This window comes from Podarcis erhardii (genome assembly GCF_964252035.2).
Source record: "Podarcis erhardii genome assembly, chromosome: 14".
Taxonomy (NCBI): Eukaryota; Metazoa; Chordata; class Lepidosauria; order Squamata; family Lacertidae; genus Podarcis; species Podarcis erhardii.
In genome coordinates, this window is record NC_138503.1 from 29,252,056 (window position 1) to 29,270,896 (window position 18,841).

The 18,841-nt window shown below is 53.4% G+C and overlaps 1 protein-coding gene across 1 annotated transcript; it reads left to right on the plus strand.

The window, feature by feature from the left end:
* Positions 1 to 4,445: 4,445 nt before the first annotated feature.
* On the plus strand, positions 4,446 to 18,433 carry LOC309329605 (uncharacterized protein). Its single transcript, XM_081840546.1, has 11 exons — positions 4,446 to 5,154; positions 10,695 to 11,729; positions 11,844 to 11,868; positions 12,539 to 12,656; positions 14,620 to 14,682; positions 14,960 to 15,076; positions 15,302 to 15,468; positions 16,255 to 16,444; positions 16,890 to 17,005; positions 17,701 to 17,833; positions 18,152 to 18,433. Exons 1-11 carry the CDS (start codon positions 4,551 to 4,553, stop codon positions 18,425 to 18,427), a joined length of 2,844 nt encoding a protein of 947 aa, XP_081696672.1. The 5' UTR covers positions 4,446 to 4,550; the 3' UTR covers positions 18,428 to 18,433.
* Positions 18,434 to 18,841: the final 408 nt, after the last annotated feature.

Consider the following 18,841-nt stretch of genomic DNA (forward strand, 5'->3'; position numbering starts at 1 on the left):
GGCTACTGATCCTAAACCCAGTAACCTGAATGCCATGCAGTTAGGCACATGGGAATTCTGTGGCAAACAGACCCACTTCAGCAGTCAACTTAGGAGACTTTGTTAGGAATAAAAGGGAAGCAGACAGAAAGTAAAAACAATATAAGATGAACCTTGGTATTGTGGCTCTAAACTGAACTAACCCTAGCCCATTCACTGTTCAAGTTCACTCACGAAGAGTAAGCAAGGCTGTGGTGTGTGGTGTAGTTGAGATTTGGCGAGTGATTGCCAAAGAAATTGAGATTCCCGCATTGCTGGGATTTAGATTAGATGACCCTGAGGTCATCTATGAATTCTATGATTCTAAGGAGCAGCTCAGCTTTTTAATCTCTTCTCCCCTTTCACAGCTCTTCAGATGAAGGGTGGTATACAAATTTAATAATAACAATAAGCCTGTATTTCTGTGCATTTTCTTGCCTGACATGTAGAGATCCTGGCTTAGAGATGCAGCACCTTTGTTATGAAGGCGCTCATTTCATTTGACTGCACATGCCCTGTTGTTATGCAATTCCTTTAGCTATTCTCAGCAATGCAACGTGTACATATTGGTTGAAGAGGAGGCAAACTTTTGACTTAGAGTGGCTGCCCTCCCTGAAAAGGGATTACGTGTAGACACGGAATTGAGAGGAACAAGAACTCCAGCTTTATGCTAACACGTCATTATGCACCTGTTCATTAGCCAATTGCTAGCACAAATGCAAGTCTTAACTTGAGGGGCACTTGAACAGGACCATGTCAACCCATTGCATCACCACCAGAGACTAGCAATGAGCCTGGCCATCACATGCTTGCACACATCACCCCTCACACATCTAGCAGAATCAAGCAGGGACGGAGTGGTTTTCATGCTCAGCACAGCAGAGTGGTTTAAACCTTTCTCCCCAGCCCAGTGTTATGATGGGGGATACCAGTTGTCCCATCCCTGATAATCATATCAGATCATGTGAGGAAGAAGCTGTGATGTCACCAGCTGCTGCCATCTTGGTTGCAGTGGGAAAGCACCTGGCCTGGACTGGACCCTGTATGTATGACCAATGCTACCTGATGCCACCTTGGCTTGGGGGGGGGCAACCATGGTCTACAGGCCAGTGGTCCTTCACCATCCCTGCCTTTTTTTGTATTTGCTATACAAACACATTTTTATTCTGTAAATGGGGAACCCATTGCTCCCAAAATGTTCTGGCAGCTCTGACCTTCAGAAAGTTATTGCTAATATAAGTGGAATTTGCTGCCAAGGAGTGTGGTGGAGTCTCCTTCTTTGGAGGTCTTTAAGCAGAGGCTTGACAACCATATGTCAGGAGTGCTCTGATGGTGTTTCCTGCTTGGCAGGGGGTTGGACTCGGTGGCCCTTGTGGTCTCTTCCAACTCTATGATTCTATGATTCTATGATTTCATCAGAATCTCTTTTATTGTCACTTGCTTTGGGTCCCACCCTCCAGAGCAGCAGAAAACAAACTTGCTCCATCTTCCATGTAATAACCTTTCAGATATTAAAGGTAAAGGTAAAGGGACCCCTGACCATTAGGCCCAGTCGTGGACGACTCTGGGGTTGCGGTGTTCATCTCACTTTACTGGCTGAGGGAGTTGACGTTTTTCCACAGACAGCTTCTAGGTCATGTGGCTAGCATGACTAAGCCGCTTCTGGCGAACCAGAGCAGCGTACGAAAACGCTGTTTACCTTCCCACTGGAGCGGTACCTATTTATCTACTTGCACTTGACGTGCTTTCAAACTGCTAGGTGGGCATGAGCTGGCACCGAACAATGGGAACTCACCCCGGCTGTGGGGATTCGAACCACCAACCTTCCAATCAGCAAGCCCTAGGTTCAGTGGTTTAGACCACAGCACCACCTGTGTCCCCTGAACACCCATGTTCAGATATTAGAAGATGGCTATCATATCACCTCTCAAGTTTCTTGTTCTCCAGGCTAAACATACCCAGCTCCCTCAACTGTTCCTCATAAGGTTTGGGTTCCAGCCCCTAGATCATTTTGGTTGCCCTCCTCTGCACATGTTCCAGCTTCTCAATATGCTCCTTAAATTGTAGTGGCCAGAACTGAACACGGGACTCCAGATGGGGTCTGATCAAGGCAGAATAGAACAGCACTATTACTTCTCTTGATCTAGACACTAGATTTCTGCTGATGCAGCCTAGTATTGCACTAGCTGGATCACACTGTTAACTCATGCATGCTAAGGTTTTGATCTACCAAGACTCCTCGCTCCTTTTCAAGCCAGATGTCCCTCATTCTATATAGTGTGCAACTGAATATTCCTTGCTAGGTGTAGAACTGTACATTTGTCCCTACTGAGATTTTCTCTATTGTGCAGAGGATGGCAACCAAGATGATCAAGGGTCTGGAAGCCAAGCCTTATGAGGAACATTTGAAGGAGATGGGTAACTTTAGCCTGGAAAAGAGACTGATAGGAGATACAATAGCCATTTTCAAATTTCCTATGGGCTGTCACGTGGAAGATGGAGCAAGCTTGTTTTCTCCTGCCTGGAGGGGAGATGGTTTATTATTTTATTTATCAAATTTATATACCGCCCTATACCCATGAACAAATGGCTTCAAGTTACAAGAAAGGAAATTCTGACTAAACATCAGGAAGAACTTTCTCACAGTAAGCACTGTTCAACAGTGGAATGGTGTCCCTCAGGAGGTTGTGTACTCTCCTCCTTTGGAGGTTCTTAAGCAGAGGCTGGATGGCCATCTGTCATGGATGCTTTAGTTGACATTCCTGTGTTGCAGGGGGTTGAACTAGATGACCCTTGGAGTCCCTTCCATATCTATGATTCTATGAGGTATTAGCCTCCCAGTTTGATGTCGAATTTGATGAGCACCCCCTCTATTCCTTAATTCAAGTCATTTATAATGATATCAAACAACACTGGGCCCTGGAAAAAATCCTGTGGCACCCAATTTGTCACTTTTCCAGGATGATGAGGAACTGTTGGTGTGCATTCTTTTGGTTAGTCAACCAGCTACAAATCCACCCTAACAGTAACATTGTCTAACCCACATTTCACCATTAACGTCTTGCTGTTTTAAAGTCCAAATTGGTAGTGGAATTTGTGATTTTTTAAAAAAGTCTGGTAATAAAGCAAGTTAAGTTACAGTACAATATACCCCCACTACATGGCAAGGGAGTTCCATGTTTGAAATCCCAGATATCACTCTTATAATATGTATGCCACATAAAGTACAGTCAGGTACACATGTAGGTTTGGCAACACCTTTAGTAAGTGTACAGTTTTGATGCGCCTACAGTTCAATCCAGTGGCGGAGCTTCATGCTCCGGCATGGGGGGGGGCAGAGAGCAGGTGGGGGTGGAGCTGACGTGCCACCCGCAGGGATGTGGCGCATGTCCCAGGGGTGTGGCACCCAGCGCACGCGGGGGGGGGAGGTGAGCCACGATGGCACCCTGCCGGGATTGCGCTTCTGGGGGCGGTGTGCTCCCCCCACACTCCTCTTCTTCTGCCAGTGGTTCAATCATCTGGTGCTGACAGGAGCCCAACTCTGCCAAAAGTCTATCAAGGCACAAATGGCTCCCTTTCCACTTCAAGGAAAGAGTCAGAGCTGAGCAAAACACTCTGATCTCACTTAGTTTCATGAGGTGCTGCTTGCACATGCTGCCCAGCTAGAAATGTTTCCTTTCAGGTATCTGCACCCTTTGCCTTTTTGGTTTCAGAAACAAGTATAGCATCCTCTCCAGCTAGTAACTGGTTGCAAACTCCCCCATGTTAGTTGAAAACATGTCAGAAGCAAAGCCTTTGGAGAAAGGCCACAGCCCAATGGTGGAGCAGGTGCTTTGCATGCAGAAGGTCACAGGTTCAAACCACAGCAGCACCTTCAGCTAAAATGATCCGGTAGTGGGCAATGAAAACAACCAGTTTCTCTGGCAGAGACCCTCTTAAGAGCTACAGCCAGCAAAAGTAAATGTACCAAGCTATATTTGGCAGCTGCCTACATATCTTCCCAGCAGGGGGTGCTGTGGCCCTATCTGGTTTGGGGTCGCCAAACACACCCTGCTCCAATTACCCTTTCCTAGCTGTCTTCCCAATTGCTGTGGGGGACTGAGAGGAAAGACCAAAGCAATTTCTTATCACCTGAGCAAAGAACAGAACTATGACGTGAGTCTTACTGTCACAGGAATTTGGGTGAGGTGGAAGAGCAAATAAGAACCAGAAAGGCCTTAGTTCCAAAGAGTTATAAAGTGGTCAGATCTTTAATAAAAACATTTGAAGGCACAGCCTATCAGTGTCCGCTTGGGAAGAGGGGAAAAAGGGAGGAGAGAAGCCACCACCCCTTCATTCTAAAAAGCTGCCTCCTGGGAAGCCAAGCCTGGCAGCGTCCATCTCTGCAGGGAAGGGCATCCCACTCAGCTGCTGGCCCTCAGCCCAAGAAGCGCAGGCCAGCCATCCCTGAGAAACCCAGCAGCACAGCAAGGACTTTGAGCAGGCGTCTGGCAGGATCGTTCAGCTCCTGAGGCAAGATTTCCAGGAAGGTGATGTACATGAAGGTCCCGGCAGCCACGCCTTCCAGCACACTCCGGGTCATGGTGGGACTGTCGCCTGTGTCAGGACTTTGCATCACAGCCATGCCCAGCCCCACACCCAGAGGGGACATCAGCGCAAAGGTGATGATGGAGGCTGCCAGCCAGCGCAGGGGGAGGCGGCTCTGGAGCAGCAGCAGGGCCAAGCTGGCAGCGATGATAGTCTTGTGGAGGAGAATGGCCACAGCCAGCTGGAGGACCTTTGATTCTGTGTCTTGCAGGCCCACCGCCAGGCCCTCGAACACCGAGTGGAAGGAGAGAGAGATGGTCAGCACCAGGGAGCGGAAAGAGGAGGGTGCTTTGGTGTCCCCCATGTGGCAGTGGGGGGTTCCCACCTCCAAGCGTGGCTGCTGCTGCTGCTCAGCCAGGCTGCCCTCTTCGCCGTGTGGGGGAGAGGGGCAAGGCAAGAGGGGCAGGGAGGCCTCATCCCCCTGCCGCTCGCTGCAGGCCAGGATGATGTGCTCTAGGACCAGGACCAGCAGGAAGCCCAGCGCCAGGACCAGTTCGGGCATCGGGAAGTCCAGCTGTGGGGCAGGGAAGAAAAGGGAGGCACCATCAGGTTAGGAGAGAAACCGTTCCCTCGAGGCCCCGACGCCCACCCAAGGGCGTCTCCCCTGGAGCCAGGTGGGCCAAACCACCAAAGGAGCTCCAGAGCCTCTGGGCTCCTGAGAATTCTTACCCAGGGCTGCATCAACCCCTATCTTGGGAATTAAACAGGAGAGGTTTCAGTGAAAGGAAAGCTTGGCTACTGCTTTCAGAAGGTTACGGGGGAGCCCTGGTGTGCTTAATATGGAGGGGAGGTAAGCAGCCATTTGAAAACCACCTAACCTTTCCCACAGGGCATGGGGCAAATCTGAGAGCAACTCAGGCCTTTGTCCAGTCAACATCTCGCGGTCTCTTCCCTCCCCTCCGGAGCGTGTGAGTCAGCTCAGACCCATCACATGCTGTCTCGCAAAAGCTGGGCGGGCAGGGCCAGCGGGACTCCGGCGACCAGCAGCGCCAGCAAGATGTTCGCTGGAGCCCCGCTCCCCATTTTTTTATTCGGGGGCTGCAGCCCGTGATGCGGCTCCAACCCTCCGGGCCTGTCACAGTGTCCTGATCCCGCCCTACTCTTCCCCGCTCGGTACCGGGGGAATCTGTTGGCTCAGGTCCTCGCGCAGGTCGGCCAGCGAGTCCGGCACGATGTCCAGCAGGCAAGCGGACAGGAAGACGCCACCGGCTGCGCAGCTCAGGACGCCCCGCCAGCGCGCAAAGAAGCCTGCGGAGGCAGAAAGAAAAGCGAGCGCTGAGATGGGGGGGGGGGAAGGAGCCCAGCCGCGACCCCCGCCCAGCTCTGCCCTGCTCTCGCCCTCACTCACCGGTCCCGCCAGCCCCCCGGAGGCTGAGAAGGACGGCAGGCAGGAGGCCGCAGAGAAGCGGCAGCAGCGCCAGCCCCAGCAGGCAGCCCAGCTTCAGAACCTGCAGCGAGCCCATGGCGCAGCCTGGCCCACGCGCCCCGCCCCGCCCACGCCGAGGGGTATTTAAACCTTCGCGCCACGTGATGGGTCCCGCCCATTGGTGGGCGGCGATTGGTCGACTGCCGCCTAGGGGGCGGGGCTCGCGCCCACGTGACCAGGCTAAGGCCGGGAGCGTGGCTGCGGGCTCACTTCTCAGCAGCTTCCCGAGGGGGAAATTATGACGGGGGAGCGGACTTTGACCCCGGGAGCAAAGGTGGTCTCCCTTACGCGTCTCTCTTCTGGCCCCTTGGCACCCGCTGGCCAGAGCTATGGACAAGAGGAGTAGCTCATAGCTGTCAACGTTTCTCTTTTTTTAAGGGAAATTCCCTTATTCCGAATAGGATTCCTCGCAAGAAAAGGGAAAAGTTGACAGCTATGGGAGTAGCTGCAGAGGCGGGCGGAGGCAAGGGGGCGTCATCTGGTTCCGTAGCCTCTGCTACGAGAGGCCCCCATGGGAGGGAGACGTCAGGCAGGGCCAGAACAGCCCCCTCCCCTCCTGCCCTTGCTGGCCATCTTAAGAGCATAAGGAGAGCCTGCTGGATCACGCCCGTGGACAATCTAGTTCAGGATTCTGTTCTCACAGTGGCTGACTAGATTCCCCCAATGGGAAAACAACAAGCAGGAACCCAGCACCCTAGCAAATCTCCCCTCCTGCAGTTTTCAGCAGTTTCTGCCTTTAGCCATGGAGGCAGAGTGTAGCGATCAATAATAGCTATCGACTACCGTGAGTTTATCTAATGTTCCTTGAAAGCCATCCAAGTTGGTATCCATCTCTGCCACTCCTATTGGAGTGAGTTCCACAGCTGTGCGAAGAAGGACTTCCTTTTATTTGTCTTGAATCTTCCATGTGCTTCCTTGGGGGTTGGTGAGAGTTGCCTTGAGCTGAGTCAATTTGACCTTTAGCCCAGCCTTGACTGCTGGCAGGGCCAAAGAGCCTCCTCCAGAGTGTGCAACGGACTGCAACATGAGTCATGGAAGGCTCTCAGAAAATCTGACTGGGTGGGCTGTAGGACCATTGGAAGCTTCAGTCCAAGGCAGTGGTGGTGGCCACGTGACTTTGGAACCCTCAGAAGTAGATGAGGGCTGTTTGGCTCTCTGTCCTGTTTGGGTGTGGACTCCATTTAGCAAAGGGAGTCCTTAATGCATCCTCTGGTACTTCTTTCCAGAAGAGAGGTCTGCTAGGCCTACTTTGTGGGAGCCTTTGTGGTGATGGTGAAAACTTCTTCTTTTCCAACATGTTATCATTTTGTACACTGGAATTTACTCTGTTGCATCTATTAGTTTGTAGACTTTAGGCACAATCCTATACAGTGGACGCTCGGGTTGTGAACATGATCCATGCAGGATACACGTTTGCAACCCGAAGTGGCACGTCTGTGCTTGTGTGGGTTGCGATTCGGTGCTCATGCGCAAAGCACAATTTAGTGCTTCTGTGCATGCGCGACCCCCAAAACCCAGAAGTAACCCGTTCTGGTACTTCTGGGTTTTGGCAGGTCTATAACCCCAAAAAACGCAACCTGAAGCACCTGTAACCTGAGGTATGACTGTACTGGAATTTTGACAGTTTGTGAGCTACAGCAAAGGCACCTCTGTGTTAGTGCAACTTAAGATACATCTCCACCACTTCATACAGAGACAGGAAACTTGTGGCCCTGCAGATGTTGCTAGACTCCAGCTCCCATCACCCCTGATAGTTGGACATGCTAGCTTGAGCAGTTGGGAGTTAAACTGGAGGGTCTCAGGTGCTCTGTCCCAAACAAGCTATGCCACTACAACGCTGCAGTGCAACTCTGCTGATACAAAATCTTATGCCACTTAAATCTCCATTCAGGTTTCCCACATCAGAGTGGGTGGCATATGTTAAAAGGCACCCACTGAGCAGAGTGGTGTATTGGTCTGGAGTTGGAGTCAGAGATCCTTTCCTGTTTCTGCAGCAGAGTAGCTGCCATCTTCAGCCTCCAAGAGCTGCCCCTTCAGCTCCAAAGAGGAGCTTTTCAGCCACTGTGTGCTCCAAAGTCAAGGGCAGAGGAACACTGAAAAGACAAGCCAGGCTTCCATTTCAAGAGAACAGGTTGCAAGTTCTGTTATGTGCAAGGGAACTTCACAGGAAGCACAACTTAAAACACACCAAAGGAATGTATTGAATGTATTTGCCCATGTACGTGCACAGACGTACATTTGGTGTACATTTGGTGTACATTTATCTGGAAAGCAACACATGGAAATCTATACTGGTTGTTGCAATGTATTCCTCATTATTGCATAATCATAGGATTATTTTCTAATCTTAGAAGGGGCATGACTGTCACAATCATGAAGGGACCCTGCACTTCTGAATTTGCCACCCCCACCCAACCACTGATTGAACACAACAGAAAGCAAACACAACTAAGTACTGGACCCACCTCTCCCCACTCCATGCCCAGGCCATCACAATAGACAAACTCTGCACCCAATCACAGGGCACCAACTGTGTTAAATACCCCCCCCCCTCTCCAGCCCACTGCTCAGAGGACAGTGCATGTGGCAAGTAGTTGTATCACCTGAGTCAGTTTTTAAGATCTCCTGAAGAGACCTGCTGGCTGCTCTGTGAGGGGCATATTGCTGACACCATGGAAAGAGGCTTTCTCCTGATAACCCCCACTGTGCGCACAACTTGTGAGGTGGAGAATTGGAGACAGCAATGACCCTTAAATGCTTCTTAAAAACATGTATGTTTACTCAAGTTTTCCCAGATTCCAACTCTTCAATTTCTTTGCTTTGCACACTGATTGGTTTTGTAGGATGCATATTTTTTCCCTGGGTTTTTAAGGACTCTCTTTGAATGCTGTAGTTTGTATTTTTACAGTTTTCAAATGTAAGCTGCTTAGATTTGTTCTACTAAGCAGTATACAACGTTTGTAACATACATAATGGAGATGGACTATTTTTTTTTACAGAAAATGGCACACTTTACCCAAGGTGCTTGAGGGCATTGCTGGTTTGGATTCCTGGCATTTGGAGCAGCTTCCCCTAAAACTAGGCAGAGTAGAAAGAGTGAGTCCTCCTTAGGGGCATGGACATAACTAGGATTTATGTTGGGGGGGCAGGCTTCATGGGGGGGGAGCAGAACCTCCATTAGTTAAGTATTTTTATTGATTTACTTTAGGGGAGCACCTTACCCCTGCCCCCCCTTGGTTATGCCCATTCTCAAGGGGTCTAGGAGTTGACACCCACATGGGACGAGGGGCTTTCTGCAGAGCTGAGTTGTCTTCCAAAGGGGATTCCCAAGGGGCTGGAACTAGCACTGGTCTCTGGGATGACTGGCCTTTGGCTGAGTCTGAATCAGCACAGGGCCTTGGAGCTCAGGAGACGAAGTTCCAGCTTCTTCCTCTTTCTGTAGATCACAGGCAACTTTGCCTGTCTCCCTCCTCCTCCTCCTCCTCCTCCTCCTCCTCCTCCTCCTCCTCGAGTGACAGGCCCCATACTGTTTTCATACCCAAGGCATAAATAATGGATCAAGCCCCCATTGTTCCCCTTGATGTGTCAGGATGGTGGGGCAAGCCTCAGGTTACCAGGGAGGGAGGGAGAGGGCAGGGTAGCTGCACCAGCAAGCTAAACAGGCACATTGGTTTCGTGGAGCTCCTTCTGTGTGGTGTTTGGGCTTCCTGTGGGGCTTCTGTGCACCAGAAGTTTCGGGTCACCTCCCATAAATCTCTAGAAACAGCAGAAGCCTGGGCTCACACTTGTGGGCATGAAGCATCCTATAGCTCTGGTCTCACAGCCTGGCACCCTTGAACCATCTCAATTCCCACTGTTACTTTCTGGGTTTATCAAAGAGAGCGCCCCAGTGGCCTCTAGGCCTCCTCATCTTGAAGGACTCCATAGTTTGTCATAGCATGGAAGGGGGGCAGAGTGGCTGCCTAAGAAGTAGAAAGAGATATCTGAGGAAGCAGAAAGCAGATCCAGGGGCTGGGGCAGCTTGTATCCCAGAGCAGACAGACAGCATTCTGCCCTCTTATGCAAAGGGCAAGATGGTGCATCCCCTCTCCCCAATTCCACATGGAGCAGCTGATCAGGTTGGCAGACGGGTCTCATTCCCAGCCAGGCGATGGGATTGCAGAGCCTCCTTGTCTCATCAGGGCACCTTTGTGAGTACAGGGCAGATGGCAGGGCTCCATCCCCCAGCATGGGCGACTTCCCTCTAGGGTCTAAGGGTAGGGAGACCTAGCTCCTTGCCAGCCTGTGGGGGTTTTGTTGCCCCTGTGGCTGGACCCTCCTCTCCTGCATGTCAGGCTGGGCTCCTTTCCTTTCTGGATGTAACTAATGCTCTGGATGGCAGAAAGGGATCGGCTCTGCAGGACCAGCACCGCGTCTCCAGTGTCAGCTCCTATTTCAAGCCTCTCGGAGCAGCCGCCTTTTCCCTGGGCCCAGCCGCTGTGCGCATGGGACGGGTGCCAGCATGGCCCCTTTCTTCTGGGGCCTCTGGGGGCTCTTCTTGCTGACACATCCTCTGCCAGGTACAGGGGCGTAGCAGGGAGGGGAGTCAAGGGTCTGTGTGTGGGCATGCAAGTGGCCTCCTGCATTTGGCCGTGGCTGGTGACCCCTGTCCTCTTTCTTCCAGCAGGGGCAGCGGGGGAGCCAAGCAGAAACCTGCGACAGGGTTTGGCAGGGCTATTGGCACCTCCCGGAGAGCAGCGCCAAGAGGGCTCTATTTCTCCCGGGCCCAGCCCAGGCTCGGCACATCAGCAGCACATGCACCCCCTTCTCCTCATCCTGGAGTCCCTGTGGGGCAGGCAGCCTCTCTCTCCCCAGGCCCGGAGCCCTGAATCCCGCCTGTCCAGCTTCCTCCGCAACATCTCTCTGTATCTCCAGGGCGAGGAGGAGCAGGAAGCCCCGGAGTCCTGGGAGAGCCTCCTGCTGCCACTGCTGCTGCCACCACCCAACGCCGAGAAGCCGCTCTCACCAGCAGCCTCTGGACGCCGGCTCCTCCAGGACATCCTCTTTTCCTGGCGACGAGGCAGCTGGCATTGGGATGGGTGGCTGAGCTTTGCCCAGGACTTGCTGAGCCTCCTCCTCAGTTGGGCCCAGGACCCCCCTCAGCACCTCCATGGGCAGCAGGGCTGGGAGGTTCTCAGCAGCCTGATGGAAGCCCTGGGCCAGGCCATCCTCTCCGGGTTGCTTGGCTCACAGGGGTCCCTTTGCCCCCCAACAGGGCAGAGTGGGTGCCAAGCAAATGCCAGTTGGCTGGGGCAATTACTCCGGCTCTTTGAGGGCACTGGCTGGACAGCCTTCCTGCACATTCACCCAGCAGGCTTCGCCCCCACTCATGGCCAGCTGAAGCCCCTTGGCCTGGTGCCCGCGACCCCCCGAGAGAGGCCCCCTGGCAATTGCAGTGAACCCAGCCTCCTAAAGACCCTGTACCGGACAGAGCAGCCAGGCACAGGCGGGAAAGTGCAGGAATCGGCAGGAGACTCTGAGGGCAACATCTTGTGGGAGACACTGGAGGAGCTGAGGCAGACACTGTGGCAAAGGGCAGGCCCCACCCTCGTCACCAGCTTCCGGAGGAGGGTCTTGTATGTGACAGGCCTTCTGGCAGTTGAGGCTTCAGAGGCAGTGGGGATCCCCCAGCCTGACCCAGATGGGAAGTGCTCCGTAGGTAGGTGAATGAGTGGGGCTGCAAGCCATGGTGGGGAGGGCACAAGGGGAGGGAGAGATGGGCAAGGCCTCCTAGGGGGGCACAACCCTAACTACTCCTCTTCTCTGTCCCTAGGAAGCCTGCAGCAGCTGCTGCTGTGGTAAGTGGTTGTGGGGACAGCTTCTGAATACCAGCTGCTGGAAGCCGCAGGAGGGGGAGAGTGTTGCTTTTGTGTTCGAATCCTGCTTACTGGTTTCCCACAGGCATCTGGTTGGCCATTGTGAGAGCAGGATGTTGGATCTTTGTCCTGATGCAACAGGCCCTTCTTAAATGTCCTGGAAGGGGGTGACCAGCCTCCTTTCCCTGCGCTGGGTGGTGGTGATGCTGTTCTTGTTGTTACTCATGGGCTGAGTTTCGTTGTTCCTTGGGCAAAGGGTGGCAAGGCCATGGGGTATGACATGGCATGGAGTGACATTCAGAAGGGGTGGTAGTGCTGCCAGGCCGTGACCTGGGCAGAGGGCCATTTGTGGCAGGACCCTGGGGGCATGTTTAGGGAAGTTTTTTAAGATTTAATGCTGTATTTTTTTAGCACTCAATTGAGAGCCGCCCAGAGCGGCTGGGGAAACTCAGCCAGATGGGCGGGGTAGAAATAGTAAATTATTATTATTATTATTATTATTATTATTATTATTATTATTATTATTATTATTGCTGCTGCTGCTGCTGCTGCTGGCTTGCCCTGCTGGTCCCTGCTGAGTGACCTCTGGTATGGCACTGAGTCATCTTGTGCCTGGTAAGTGGTGGACCCTTTTCTTCTCTGCTGTTCGCAGGGGAATCAGACACAACATCAGCTGGGACACACTGCGTGTGGACTTGGCCTCCAGGGCCTCTTTCCCATGGCCTCCCGCGGTGCCCAGTTGCTTGCTGCCTGCTGGGGGAGGGCACAGGGTGAGCGAGACCCTCCCTCCAGCCCCCCGGAGAGCATTTGCCGAGCCCCCTTCCCAGGCAGAAGTCCTGGAGGCCGCCTGCAACGAGAGCATCCCCGGCTTGCCAGGAATCTCCAACTTCACCATCTACTTGTATTGCACCCTCTTCAATGGCTCCAAAGAGCCCCACCGGCCCCCGCCGGACCTGGAGGCCTTGTGTTCCAGCACCACCTGGTACTTCTCCTTCATCGAGGGCGACCCGGTCTGGATACGAGCCTGCAAGGAGTACTTCCCCCAGCAGTTCAACAGCACAGTGTGTGGCAATGCCTCTGTCCTCTTGCACCTTGGGCCCCACCAGGAGCTGGTGGAGGAGCTCTGTGCCAACCTCTCCATGCCCTTCCGGCCCAGCCGTTGCTCAGAGGCTCTGAGCAGGCCTCTGCTGGGCCAGGAGGACTTCTGGACCTGCCTCTCCATGGAGAACCAGACTCTCTGGACCCAAAACCTCTGCAGCAGCAGCAGCAGCAGCAGCAGCAGCAGCCTGCGGGAAGTCTCTGATGCCACCAGGCAGTGGCTGGGCACCCTCTGCCACAGCCCGCTGGCCCAAGGGGCTGGGCTGAATGCCTCTCTGCGCCAGAGCACGGAAGCAGCAGGGTGTGGCGCCAGGGCCTGGAGCCCCCAAGCGCTGCATAACACCAGCTTCCTAGCTCAGTGTGGGGATGCCCACCTGCAGAGCTTCCAGGAGCTTGTGTGCAGCAACGAGTCCCTACTGGAAGCCCTGCAGCTGGCCCACCCCTGGGTGCGGGTTCACTGCTTGGCTGCTGAGCAGGACAGGAGCTGCTCCCTCCCGTGGCTCCCAGGGGTGCTGCCACTGCCCCCGCAGCTCTGCCAGGATGCGCCGGCCTTCCTGACAGCACTGGTATCCCAGTTGGCCCGGTGCAAAGAGCCCCCCCACTCCTCTTCCCAGTGGGCTCCCAGCGCCGGCTACCTGCTGTGGCTGCTGGACTTCCTGCTGGCTTCTCCTGCCCTTGGCAAAGTGGGGCAAGAGGGAGCCAGGCAGCAGCTGGGCCAGGCTCTCCTGCTCTCCAGCCTCCTGGCCAACAGCTCCTTTGGGACTTCTCTCCAAGCCAACTTCTCCCTGAGCATCCTGGAGGATGTGAGCCAGTTCCTGCAGGAAGGCAAGCTGGATCCGGCCACCAAGGAAGACCTGCTTAACTGCTTTGGGGTGGGTGATGCTCTGGGGACAGGAGGAGGATGGGGGATGCTACTGCCCATAGCCACAGGGGGAATGCCTGATAGGAATGTGTCCCCGCCCTAGGGGAACACACTGGGGAAGCCCAAGAAAGGGGTCTACCCTCTGGGCTGCATGAATGGATTTAGATATGAGGAGAGGATATATTGTTTAGTTATTACCATTTGTTACTCATGTGAGTCAGATCACGGGTTCAGTCTCTTCCTCTTCCAGGACAGTTTCACGGAATCATAGAATTGTAAAAAATCTGAAGGGTCATCTAGCCCAACCCCCTGAAAAATCATCAAGAAATACTAAAATGTACTTATTTTCCCCCATTGAGGGAACATTTAGTGGACCACATACTATCACGGCAAACTATATCAAGCACTCTGCTCCTTCTCTGTTCAGCATACAATGGAAAACAAGGTTTAACACTTTTCTCCATGGTGCATCTTACACACCTGTCTCACTCTCACCTACCAACCTAGATGGCTTTAAAAGAGCATTAGACCAAATCATGGGAGGAGAGGCCTGTTGATGGCTACTGGCCACGAGGACTAAGGCAATGATGCTTCTGAATCCCAGTTTCTGGAAACTGCAGGAGGAGACAGGGCTCTTGCGCTCATGTCCAGCTTGTGGGTTTCCCCTTGGGGCATCTGGGTGGCTACTGTGAGAACAGGATGCTGGCCTAGAGAAACCCCTCTTGGCCTGATCCAGCAGGCTCTTCTTATGTTCTTCTCTCTCCTCCTTGCAGCCTTTGCTCTGGAATCTGCTGGAGAGGGAGGAGAACATCTCAGCTCTGGAGTTCTTCATGCAGGTACCTTCCTTCCATCCCAGTCTCCAGTCCTGTTGGTCCTGAAGCCACTTTACTCCTTCCTTGGCCCAATACTGGTCCCTGGAGCAAAGCTGCACCTCTCCTCCTCCTCTTCCTCCTCCAACCCCAAGGTTGACCTCTCCCCCTTTCCCCTCCTTCCTGTCCAAGGCGCCTCCCTGCACCATCTTTCAGGCTCCCTTGCAGCAGCCCCAGTGGGGCAGGGAAGGGAGTGCCACTGCTGTTGCTGCCTTGCCTCCTCCTCTCCCTCCCACTTTTCCAGGAATACCTGCAGATGCCCCATAAGGTTGTCCAGAGGCTGCTGTGGTCAGTGGAAGGTGAGGCCATTCAGAGGTTCCTGGCCCTGCTGCACTGCTCCTGGGATCACCTGCAGATGAAGGTAGGTCTGTGGCAGAAGGGCTGGACTTGATCTGGGGTGCAGCACCTGTGCACCTGTGAAGCTTTGACATGCCCACCAGGCTCCATATGGAAAGGGAGGTATTTGTTTAATGTAGGTGCTGGTTGGCAGCTCCAGACCTCAGCGCCTGGAGAGTCCCACGTGGAGGACAGCTGCCCTGTGAACCCCTCCAAGGGGACTCCCTTTCCCTCTGCTTCCCTCCACCAGGCGCCTCCATGGGACAAGCGGGCAGTGGAGTCACTGGCCGCCCAGCTCCTGAGCAAGTTCCCTCAGCCAACCCCGCAACTCTTCCTCTACCTCTCTCACTTTGTCCCTTTCATGGCTGCCTCGGACATCCTGCGCTTGCCATCCACCTTGCTGGCCAACGATAGCGTGTGAGTGGTCCCCCCAGGTGCCTGCATGGCTTGGCCCAAGCCTCCCTGGGGCATCTTTCCCCAAACCACCTCCAGAGCCATCAGGTCCTCCCTGCCCAGTTGAACCCCTCTGAGTTTAGCCCCAGGTCCTAATTAAGGTGGGGTTAGTCCCCAAACCCACTTTCAGTCTTGTGGCAGGAAACCTTCAGGAGAGATGGTGCCTGAGCATTTATTTATCAAATTTGTCAGTCGCTTTATCATGCCCAGGGCAACCCAAAGTGACTTACAACCCACCAAATAGACAATAAATCCCACATAGATCCATTAAAACCAAGAGGAAGGAGAAATACATTAGAAACATCCCACCTACTTCTAAAAGGTCACAGAGAGCTCAAGGCCAAATGCCTGGTTATAGAGGAAAGTTTTTGCCTGGTGCCTAAAGATAAATAATGATGGTGCTAGGTGAGCCTTCCTGGGGAGAGCTGAAGGAAAGGCCTGTTCTCATGTTGCTACCCTCCGGTCCTATTGTGGAGGGGTGGTCAGAATAGAATGTCCTTTCTGTCACTTCTGAGTAGCCACAACCAGCCTCTCTTACTGCAGGGTGTGTCCGGGCCCTCTCATTTCACCTGAAGCATTTCTTAAGTTGGTCTTCCTAGGCTGTGCCCATCCCCCTAGCCTCATGCCTGGCATCAGGCCAGGTAGTCCTTCGCTCAGCATGTGGTCTGTGTGCCTATAGTTTTCTCAGGTGAGGGGTGGAGGAACTTCTCTTGCTAACGTGGCCTCTTTCTTCTCCTCTCCAACCCTCAGCTTGGCCATCATTAGCAGCCAAAGTGCCCGGATGACGCTGGCACAAAAACGAGCCCTAGTGCAGCGCCTCCTGCAGGCCGAGCACCTTCTGGGTGAAGTCCCTTCCTGGCCCCCGGAGTTCCTTCAAAGCCTCCAGCCTCTCCTTCCTCACCTGCCGCTTGGTCACTTCCTTCAGCTAACACCGCAGCAGGTGGGACCAGGTTGCAGAGGCTGAGAGCAGCCGGGGTGGGTGTCCTGGGCATCTCCTTCAGTTGCCCCTGGAAAGCTGGGCAAGCTCTCATCTGCCTCTGTGGGGATAAACCCTTTGTGAGAAGGTGCAGTCCCTGCCTCCAGCCCCCTCCCTACAGGACTGGAAGCTGGTGGTGCACCCTCTGGAACCCCAGAGGGGGGGTTGAGCATGCCCGAGAGTACCCACTTATGCTAGGGATGGTGCTTCCATAAAATAATAGAATTGTAGAGTTAGAAGGTTGGTCATGTTGTCCAACCCCTGCAATGCAGGAATCACAGCTAAAGAATCCATGCCAAATGGCCATCTGACCTCTGCTTTAAAACCTCCACGGAAGGAGAGTCCACCACCTTCCAAGGCAGTCCATTCCACTGTCAAACAATGCTTAAATGTTGGTGTGTCCCTCCAGATCCAGAGCTTGATGAATGGCTGGCAGGAGGCTGAGCTGGGCCTGGCTCAAGGGCGCCATGTAGCACGTAGTTTGCTCAACAGGAGCCATGAGAGCACTGAGGAGCAGATGTGCAGGTGAGCGGTGGGGAGGAAGGCTTGGGAGCAAACTGACCTGGGTGATTTTGTGTCCCAGGGTATCCCACTTATTGCTGGGTGCAGCTGTTCAAGGCAGGAGTTCACAGGGGAAGAGATTTCCTCCCAAGGCTTTGGGTCCAAGGGAGAGCAAGGCATGCTGCATTCAAGATACAAGCCAAAGGTGACCCCGGGGACATCATTATTGCTAGACCAGACAGGAGTTATATCCCCAAAGATGCATCATGGCAGCAGGAGTTGAGGAACCCCAGATGGAAAGCTATTTGTCCACATGGTTCTCTTTCAAAGTCTGTGGACACATGGGGTGTACAGAACATGTGAACTTCAGAAGGGCCCTGCAGCAGCAGCTGGGTCAGGCTGAAGGGGTCCATCTGGTCCAGCATCCTCTTCTTACAGTGGCCATCTAGATGCCCCAGTGGGAAGCCCAAAAGCAGGAGCTGATGGCAACAGGAACTCTCCCCAACTGGATTCCGATGAACTGGACCTTTGTTGAAAGAGCAAAAGTTCTTCAGAGGGGGAGGAGCATCACCTTTTGCGTATCTGGAGCAAAAACCGGCCAGAAGTATCAGAGTTTGTGGTCTAGAACAGCAGGCAGGCCTACATGGGGTGTGGCTAGCACCAAGCGAGCAGGTCCCAACAGCCCACTTCTTCCTGTGCCCCCTCCTCCATCCTCACAGGCTCGGGGCTCTCACCTGCTTCCTCAGCATTGGGGACTTGCGTCTGATCTCCCCCTTGCAAGATCTGTGGGGGCCTATCGAGAAGCACCTCCTGGAGTGTGTGGCCAGAGGGGTGGTGGACCCTCATGGGCAGGTGAGTGGTGAAGAGGACCAGGCTCTCTTGGGCACAGCAGAGCTGAGCCTAGGGCCAGTGCTGCTGAGGACTTTTCTCCCCACTGTCCCTCAGCTTCCTTCTGGGGGCAAGCTACTGTTCACAGAGATCCAGCTCTGGTGATGCTCTCCCAACTGGAAGCAAACCTGAAGAACTCTCCTCTGCTCCAGGACTGAAGCCTCCTTTACCAAAGCTGGCTCCTTCCCCTGGTTAGGCCACCACCTCATCTGACTTGCCATTGCCATTGCCTTCTCCTTATTCTTCTTCTTCTCCTCCTCCTCCTCCTCCTTCTTCTTCCAGCTGGCCCATGCCCTGGCAGAGCTCCTGCCTTCCTCGGTGGGCTCCCACGAACTGCAATCCTGGCGGGGTCTTGTGCCAGCCATGGGGGTGGAGTTCCTGCGGGGCCTGTCAGAGTCTCAGGTAGGGGCTATCCTCCCAGAGCTGCAAGCAGCACAGCTTAGCCGTGCCCAGGTGAGTCATCCTGAGGGTATGCCCTGCATCTGCCATGGGGGTGGGTGGGTATTAGGCAAATTTGAGCCATTCCTCCAGAGTTTGGGGCAGCAGCAGCCTGCGTAGGTCAGTCCCACCAACTCCCTGTCAAGGGCATGGGCTAGGCCTCCCACTTCCTTATGCTCAGGCAGCTTCCTTATTTGTTGGGGGGTTTTTTTAAGCCACCCTCTAAATATAAAACAAAGGCTATCAATAAGAAAAATTAGCAACAATAATTTTAAACTTTCAAAAAGTTACAATAGCAAAAAAAACCTGAAAGCAGATTTAGGGGCGGAGCTATACTCATGCTTTATAACATTAAAAATGTGTTATTAAAATGTGACACCAGAGGGCACTGCAGAGCAGAGAGCCACCAGCCATGGGAAACTGCATTAAACGTTACAGAACATTACGTATATTTAATAACGTTTAAAAGGTCAATGTAGATCCAGCCTAAAACTCAATCAACTTTCTAAGCATCTGGGTGGGCTTATATAAATA